Consider the following 9,396-nt stretch of genomic DNA (forward strand, 5'->3'; position numbering starts at 1 on the left):
GAAAGCGCTCAGTTGCCTGTCTCTCTCCAACAAATAGCCACCACTGTCTCTCCTTCTCTGGACCCCATCTCATTTGTTACTGAAAGGAGACCCGGAGTGGAGGGTGAGAAGGCAGCCCACCTCGCAGCCTCGCCTTCTCTGAGCGCAGGGAAACCGCGCCGTCCGTCCGTCTCTCCTCGGAAAGTTGCTGGAGGCCAACAGGTTGCAGACAGAGACCATTGGAACTGACTGGATTAATTCTCTAAGCTGCTCTGCATCCTCCAGACCTAGTTTGCCAAGGTGCTATCCTCCCTCGAATCGTGAACCCGAAGCCGAGGCCCCACCCAGCGCACCCCAGTGCCTCTCCAGGGTGGCCCGCGGCACGCCAGAGTCCCCGACTTTCAGTAGAAGAACGGAAAACACCTACCCTGGTGATGATCAAAGGCTGGTTGAAGTCTATGCCCCCCGAGAGTCTGAAGCCCCAGGGCGCAGGGCCCGGCAGGACCACGTTTTGGGGCATGGTGCCTCCTGGCACGGCCTTCCTGGAGCGGGGGCGCAACGAGTGTCCCCGAGCGGAACAGCCCACTCTGCTCCTGGGGCAGTGTCCTCGCTGGACCGCGGCCGGGGAGCTTTATCCCCGCTCCCCAGTGACGTCACTGACCTCCCCTCCTCCCCGCCTCCTCCCACCAAGGAGAGCTCCAACTTTGGAAGAAAGAGACGCGCCAGACCCGCGGGAGTTTACAGACGCGCACCGGGCCGGCGCAGCCTCTCAGACCTCTTGGGCGGACGCTGAAGGAGGCTTCGGGTTACAAGTCCCATCACTCTCCCTCTTTTTAACATCTTTATTGGAGTATAATTTCTTTACAATGGTGTGTTAATTTCTGCTTTATAACAAAGTGAATCAGCTATACATATACATATGTTCCCATATCTCCTCCCTCTTGCGTCTCCCTCCCTTCCACCTTCCCTATCCCACCCCTCTAGGTGGTCACAAAGCACCGAGCTGATCTCCCTGTGCTATGCGGCTGCCTCCCACTAGCTATCTATTTTACATTTGGTAGTGTATATATGTCCATGCCACTCTCTCACTTCGTCCCAGCTGACCCTTCCCCCTCCCCGTATCCTCAAGTCCATACCCTACGTCTGCATCTCTTTTCCTGTCCTGCCCCTAGGTTCTTCAGAACCATTTTTTAAAAAATAGATTCCATACATATGTGTTAGCATATGGTATTTGTTTTTCTCTTTCTGACTTACTTCACTCCGTATGACAGTCTCTAGGTCCATCCACCTCACTACAAATAACTCAGTTTCGTTTCGTTTTATGGCTGAGTGATGTTCCATTGTATATATGTACCACATCTTCTTTATCCATTCATCTGTCGATGGATACTTCGGTTGCTTCCATGTCCTGGGGATTGTAAATAGAGCTGCAATGGACATTGTGGTACATGACTCTTTTTGAATTATGGTTTTCTTAGAGTATATGCCCAGTAGTGGGATTGCTGGGTCGTATGGTAGTTCTATTTTTAGTTTTTTTAAGGAAGCTCCATACTGTTCTCCATAGTGGCTGTATCAATTTACATTCCCACCAACAGTGCAAGAGGGTTGCCTTTTCTCCACACCCTCTCCAGCATTTATTGTTTGTAGATTTTTTGCTGATGGCCATTCTGACTGGTGTGAGGTGATACCTCATTGTAGTTTGGACTTGCATTTCTCTAATGATTAGTGATGTTGAGCATCCTTTCATGTGTTTGTTGGCAATCTGTATATCTTCTTTGGAGAAATGTCTATTTAGGTCTTCTGCCCATTTTTGGATTGGGTTGTTTGTTTTTTTGATATTGAGCTGCATGAGCTGCTTGTACATTTTGGAGGTGAATCCTTTGTCAATTGCTTCATTTGCAAATATTTTCTCCCATTCTGAGGGTTGTCTTTTGGTCTTGTTTATGGTTTCCTTTGCTGTGCAAAAGCTTTTAAGTTTCATTAGGTCCCATTTGTTTATTTTTGTTTTTATTTCCATTTCTCTAGGAGGTGGGTCAAAAAAATCCTTTTTGACCCATCACTCTCTTAAAGTATTGCCTGTCCTCCTGTTCATCTTCTGCTTGGAGCTCAGCAGTGAGCTTCATTCGAAGTTAGCACAAGGACCTCTACCTAATGCACTGTGGTAACCTAAATGGGAGGGAAGTCCAAAAGGGAGGGGATATCTGTATGTGCATGACTGATTCATTTTGTTGTGCATTGGAGGCTAACACAACATTGTAAGGCAACCATACTCCAATAAAAATTTTTTTTAAAAAGTCTATCTCCACCAAAAAAAAAAAAAGCAGTTAAACCATGGCCTTCTGACTCCCAAGGAGAGGGAGATGGATGAGGGATGAGAAGTGTGAAGTGCTTTAAAAGCCCAAGAAAGAGAGTCTTGGACTTCATGCCCAATATGATAGGGCTGTATCAGTCCAGGAGAGCAACACACTTGATTAACAGCATAGTCTGTTTGGATGTGGTTTTAAGACTGATAGAGAAGGGAGATTCAGGAAGCTGTAAGCAAAGTGGACTAGCCTGGTGATAGTGTAAATCACAAAACCTGGATTGGAACTACTTTGTCCACTGTGGTAGATTATATAAAAGTCCCAGGGGGATAGGTGTTTTCTAGTCCCAAACATTTTCCAGTGCCCCACCTATGTTGGGTTATCAAGGAAGTAATCATATATTCTTGTTGATTTTTGCCTATTTGGGCTGGCTATATTGTCACAAAGCACATTTCCTTTGTCAGTCACTGGCTGTGTCTGCATGATAGACACACACACACACAGGTCAATTCAGGAAAGAAAATCAGCTAAGTTATTTAGTATTGTGTAATTGTAACAATCAGTTGTCTATACCTTATCTCATGAGTGGCTTATGTAACACGTTGATCGTATGTTTTTATTTTTTGTCATTTTTGTTTTATTTTTCTGTCTTTTTACCGGTCATTTTGGCATCATGTAGATATAAGCAACATCTTACAATATTAATATAATACCTGATGAGTTTGTAAGGCTTTGCAGAGAGCATGGAAATCAGGGACCTGAGATAAACAGTTTTCCTATATCCTACAGTTCACTGACATCACCAGAAAGGTGTTCAGAGGTGACTGTCAAGGTGGAGGTGAGAATAGCCATGAGGCAGTGTTCTAAGGAAGAAAAAACAGTGACCCAGTCCTAACTAGTCCTAGAGGTTCCTGCTTTTGGTTTGGGTACTGTCCTAAGAAGGAGTTCTTTCTGGATGAGGCTTTCATTTATTTTCTTTTTTATATTTGCCTTTTGAAAGGATTATGATAAACTATGGTTCCATTAAATATTACTTTTGTGATTATTATTTGAAACTATGTTTAGAAAGCCCTTTAAGGTTTTCCTTTTAGAAAAAGTTTAATAAAATTGTTCATTCTACTCTAGTATAATTGGAAAACTTTTCTGTTAGTTATAATAATCATCTCATCTATTTTAATCCTCAAACCTATAATCTTAACCTTGAACTTTCATTTATTTTCTGATCCTGTTTTTCTAACCACCTCCTGGTACAAATACAGTTCAACCTGTGAAAAACCAAATCCATCCTTTAATCACCTCAAACTGAATTCCTGGCCTCCATGCCTTTTAATTTTCTCGTTTCTGTTCATTTTTCTACTACTGTTCCAGGTTTCTAGGATAGATGTTGTAAATTTTCCCTCTTCTTTATTTTGTATATGTCAAATATCACTATGTATTGTAACTTCTTTTATTCATTCATTCAACAAACATTTATTGAACATCTGTGACATACCAGGCACTGGGAATGCAAAGATAAGATGAACTTCTGTCCTCTAGGAGCCAGTAATAAAATAAGGGAGATGGAGATGTAAAACGTGATCACATTATGTGTTGAGTGCTGGGACAGGATTTTGTACAGTGATGGAACAAGAGTAAGTAATCAGCTCTCCTTGAGGAAGGTATCCATGAAGGGATGCTGGATCTTGATGGGTAAGAGTTTTCCTGGTGATTGGGGATTGGAAAGGGAACAGGAAGGAAGATGTTCAAGGCAGAAGGACCTGTAGAGGATGTGCGGTGGCAGGGAGGCAAGAAACAGGTGGCAAATTAGGAAATAGCAAGTGATTTGTATGGACAGAGTTTAGCCCACTAGGTAGGAACTGGAGGCCAGGGTCATAGCAGTCAGAAGCCAGATAGAGGGAATTTTGTGTGTTACACTAGCATTTTGACTTTATTCTATTGGGAGCTTTGGAAGAGTTTTAAGCAACATGTATGATCATCAAATTTGCATTTTATTATCATCATTCTGGGAGGCGGGAGGATGAATCACACTTGCAGGAGATAGGAAGCAAGGAATCCAGTTAAAACTTAACGGCAATAATCCAGGGGAAGACGTCCATTTGGGTAGTGGGGATAAAGAAGTGTGGCAGCTGTGAGGACCTTAAGTAGGTTCATTGACACAGTCTGGGGACAGTTCTCACATGGGAGATTAGGGAGAGGCTAGGCAATGGCTCCCAGACTTCATTGCATGTTACATGCATGGTGGAATTATTAACAAGGAAAAAATATATAAGAAGGACAGAAAGACATTTTTGTTTTAATGAGGGAGTGGTGGATTGAAGCACAGTTTTTGTCATGCTGGGTTTGAAATACCTGTAGAATATGTGTGCTGTTTAGTGTACTGGTTATAAGACTACAATTTGGAGCCAGACTGCCTGAGTGGTATCTTAGTTCCATTGTAGTAGTTAGGTGAGCTTAGGCAAGATTAACATTTTTGTTAAAATGATGATAATAATAGTACTTGCCTCCTAGAGTTACTGTGAGGTTTATATGAGTTAATAAGTACAAAATTCTCAGAACACATGCTATGTGTGTATATTATACACACATGCTATATGTATATAATCCTTTGCCATTATTAGTGGTAGTAGTGTAGTAAGCAACTGGATATATAAATTTAGAGCAATTAGATATATTAATCTAGAGATCTCAACTTGAATAGTTTGGAACTATAGTAGAATCTGTATCTATGAGTGCTAGAGGTTTTTAAAAAAAATTGGTTGCAGTTTCTTTGACATTCCTCATTTTGAGAGATGGAGTTGATGTTCCCTCCTCTTGAACTTGGGTAATTGTATGTGACTCATGTTACCAGTAAAATGTGCTTGAAGTGACATTGTGTGACTTCTGAGGCTAGGTCAGAAAGGGTGATCTAACTGCTGCCTTGTTGATTGTAATACTTGTGCCTGAAGCCCTCAGCTCCCATGTAAGAGGTCTGAGGTTCCATGCTGTAAGGAAGCCCAAGTGCATGGAGAGGTCACATGTCAGTACTACTATTTGTAGCCCCAAACCAGACCCCAGACATGTGAGTAAAGATTCCTCCTTCCAGTCCCCAGCCCTTAAGTCACTCAAGCTTCCAAGTCCCCTCAGCTCAGGCTTCAGACATCGTCAGCTGAGGAGAGTCCTCCCCACTGTACCCTTTCCAAGCTGTTGGCCTGCACAATCTGTGAATAATAAAATGGTTGCTTTAAGCTTCTAAATTTTAAAATAATTTGTGACATAGCAATAGTAACAGGATGAAATCACCCAAGGAGATTAGATGATCAAGGCAACAAAAGAAGATGATTAATGATTACGCTCTGAGGAACAGCAGAAACGGGCATTTAATGGGCAGGAGAATAGGAGGATCATAAGAGAAGAAGAGGCTCTTCCTCTTACAAAGTGTTTAAAGGAAACTGTGAAAGTGGTGGCATGGAAGACAAATGAGGAGAAAAATTCAAGGAGAGAAGGCAAATATTATTGGGAGGTGAAATGAAAGTTGTCAGAGCGCCTATTAGATTTGGTAATTGAGGCGTTCTAGGTCTGAGAACAGTGAATCACTTTGCCCTACACCTGAAGCTATAACACAACACTGTTAATCAACTATACTCTAATATAAAATAAAAACTAAAAAAAACATTTAAAAATGGTGAGGACAGAAGCAGACTGCTGTGGTTTGAAGAACAATGGGAGGACAGGTGAAGATGGACTATCTTTTTAAGGAATTTGGTAATGAAAGGAAAGGGGAGACCGAGGATGGTCAGCTGGGGGGTGGTGCAGTTCAAGAGAAAGAACTTTTTTTTTTAAAAGATGGGAAGCTTAGCAATATTTGCTGAAGTCAGAGAAAAGTAGATGCTGAAGAACCATGTGGAATGTGGAGGAAGCGGCTTTGACACGAGAGGTGGAAGTAGATAGAGGTCATGAAGAGGACAGACCCTTTTCTTCTGAGGGTGGATGGACTTCCCCTAAATTGAGGTGTGTTAGCAATAAAATAGACTACCTAGTTCTCTTCATCTAAAATTCTCCCTGCCTGTTTCAGGCACTCAGTGGCTTCACCTTTTGACAGTGGCAAGTGTCCTGAGACTGCCTCCTTGCCAAAAGAATCTCTCCTTCTCTTTCTACCTCATGGTCTACTGCCAGATTGAAATCCTGTCTTTCTCTTGGATAGGAACCTACAATAGCACTTCCCTGCCCCTAGGACGGAGCCAAACTCTGTTAACGAAGGGCTTTTATCATCTGACGCATGCCATGGATGCTGTTCAGACTTGGTCTCCTGATCACACACAGTCACTGTGGCGCCTGCATGGTGGGCTCTGACTCCCCTTCCCAAGCTGTTTTCTATAGTTAAAAATGTTTTTCTCCCTCCCTCCCTTCCAACCTTCGTCTCTTCTTCCTTCCCTACTTCCCTTCCTTTCTGTCTTTACAGGAGGAGTATGTGTTTGTCTAAGTCTGAGATCCCTTAGCTGGTGGTTCTGAATTTTGATGTGCATTAGGAGAGCCTAGGCGCTTATTAGAGATGCAGATTGCTGGGCTCCACTCTCCAGAGATCTGAATTCAGTTGCTGGGGCCAAAATCCGTTGTGGGTGGTCTGTGGACCACACATTAAGAAAAAGTAATTCAAATCAACACATAGGATTATAATTTCTTATACTGTGTTTTTATATGTGTGGTTCATCCTTTCTGGAATGTTCTCTTTTGTCTATTGCATCCCACTCTCTTTCCACATTTTCTGGGAAGACTCAATTGGCCACCAGTATCTACATCACATTTTTTCTCTACTTAACTCTTATTTCTTGTCAATATATCTCAAGTTTGAATTTCGCTGTTCTCCAGTATAATCAAGCACCTGGCAATGGGATGGGTGCTGGGGCTAAACAGTGACAAGGCATGGATCTGGATTTTGAGAGGCACATAATCTTACAAGGATGACCTTTTCATGAGAGCTGTTTTTGCATTTCCAACCAGACAATAGGCTCCTCCAGGTAAGGGGTCTTATTTCTTTGAAATTTACCATAACTACCATCCAGTGCTGGGCCCTGAGGAGGTGGTCAGTAATTACTGATAGGTTGAAACAAGTTTTGGTCTTGATTGGAGTTGGTCGGGTTGGGGAAGCTCATTCCTCCTTCTCAATTCTTCCTTCTACAATTGTCCTGCCAAGAAGCACCTTCATGGACAGTCCCTGTTATGCCCGTTGTTTACGGTTGCAGCTTCCCCAACTCTACCTTGCTGTTGCTGTATTTGCATGTCCTTGCTGGTTTGGCTGCACAAACCAACTTTTCCAGGGGCCGGGCGGCCAGCCAGAGCTCCCAAGCCTTTCCATGCATTGTCCCCGACTTCCTCTTTGGTAAGAGCCTGTGTGATTTTCATGCTTTGGAGGATTTGGGCCCTTGTGAAATGCCTTCTGGGGAATTAGCCACACTGAATTCCATGCTTTGTGTCTGCCCTCAGTGCTGTCAGGAGCCTATATTGTTTCAGTCCCACGTCGTCACACTCCTTGGGACAATGCGATGGTTCAGCTCAAGTTCATTTGGTATTCCCCTCTGAAATGTCACTTTTTCCCACCGTTTTTACTGAATTAACTAATAACAATCAAGGGACTCATCAGTATGCTGGAGACATAAACTGAGGCCTTGTAGAATGAGCAGCAAATAGGGGTGTCTCCTCTGTTACTGCTGATGGCTGCCATTAGTGCTAAGTGCCTTTGCAAATTGCAGGGTCAGAGAGAGAGAGAGAGAGAGAGAGTCGGTCAGAGTAGGGGAGATTTTAACATGTTTTCCCATTGAAGAAGCTTATCTGGGGCATTTGTATCCTTACTAAATTGTCTTCTGGGTGGATTTCAAGCTGAGTGAAGGCAGGTTGCTTCCTGCCACTGGCAGGTTGAGAAAGATGCTTCTATCTTTGTGGACTATTTACCTGTTTCTGATTCTGCTAAAGTGATCTTGATCAGGAGAACTACTATGGGGTGTCAGGCATTGTGCTAAGCATTTAACATGCTAGTTATTTCTAATTCTTAAGACAATCCTGTGGAATAGATATTACTATCCTAGGATACAGGGCCTGTGAGAAGATGAGGAATCTGCCCAAGATCTTATACCTGGTAAGTGGCAGAGCTGGCTTCAAACCTAGATCTGCCCCTTTCTGCCACTTCCTGATTCTTCTGCTATTTCATGTTGCCTCAGTGCACATTTGCTAAGGTTTATTGACCCCAGAGCACTTCTAACAACCTCTACAGGCTGTTTGGTGCCATAGTTTGAGGTCTTCGAAGAGCCAGCAGGTCATTTTCCCTGGGGACCAAGGTGGCATCACAAATCCCAGTGGAAAAGGACTCCTCAGAAAGTTGGAGTTGCCCTCACTCACTGCAGCCTGTTATTGCTGTTATCAGGATCCTAGAAATTCCTGCCTAAACGTGTCTTGGAAAATCAAAGACCTAATCTTCAGTCGAATGGTATTTTACTTGGTAGGGTTAATTTCCCTCAGATTCTATCTAGATGTACCTTCACATTTTTCACAACATTTGCAAGCGATCAGAAGAGCCAGGATGCATAGTTATAATAGAAACACATTGGAACCCATTCTTTGGTAACAGAGACCATGTGTTTCAGGGCTTTTCTATTTGGAGTCGGTTTATCATCACTATAAAAACATTTCAGATGAGAACGGAGTGTGTGGAAACCCTGGGGAAATGTACAGGGAGCTCTAGATCTGGATGGCTGGATGCCTGGCCTGGGTTTAGTCACTCAGAAGGTTTAAAGCGAAGCACTAATGCTAAAATTTAATCTATCACAGACGCCTTAGCCATGTCCCTGAGCGTTTCCACCTGCTTCACTGCTGGGCTCTATGGCTGGTATCCTAATAAATAAAATGTGTGTGTTCTGTACTTAGTATATCAGTTTAGTCAAGAGAGCACTGGGTCCCATATATAGTCATCTTAGTGGGCCCTCGTTTTCTTTTTTTAAGTCTTTTAAAACTTAAGATGAAAAATGGGGATAATAACTAATGAGTAATTACTTTATATAGTCAGTGTTTATATTATCTGGAAAATGTTATTCCTATTCTAGAATACTGGGCTCAGCCTCCTCTTGTGTGGGAGACATTCAGGAGT

At 42.9% G+C, this 9,396-nt stretch overlaps 1 protein-coding gene across 4 annotated transcripts in view; it reads right to left on the reverse strand.

Annotated features, from left to right (window-relative positions):
* PDLIM3 (PDZ and LIM domain 3) overlaps window positions 1-499 on the reverse strand; it is a 29,683-nt gene extending 29,184 nt beyond the window's left edge. For all 4 annotated transcript variants that reach the window (XM_060085879.1, XM_060085878.1, XM_060085876.1 and 1 more), the window contains exon 1: window positions 407-499. In XM_060085879.1, coding sequence (XP_059941862.1) covers window positions 407-499 — 93 coding nt within the window. The remainder of the gene's footprint in view (window positions 1-406) is intronic.
* Between the last annotated feature and the right edge of the window lie 8,897 nt (window positions 500-9,396).

The sequence above is a fragment of the Mesoplodon densirostris genome, chromosome 20 (assembly GCF_025265405.1).
Source record: "Mesoplodon densirostris isolate mMesDen1 chromosome 20, mMesDen1 primary haplotype, whole genome shotgun sequence".
NCBI classification, from domain to species: domain Eukaryota; kingdom Metazoa; phylum Chordata; class Mammalia; order Artiodactyla; family Ziphiidae; genus Mesoplodon; species Mesoplodon densirostris.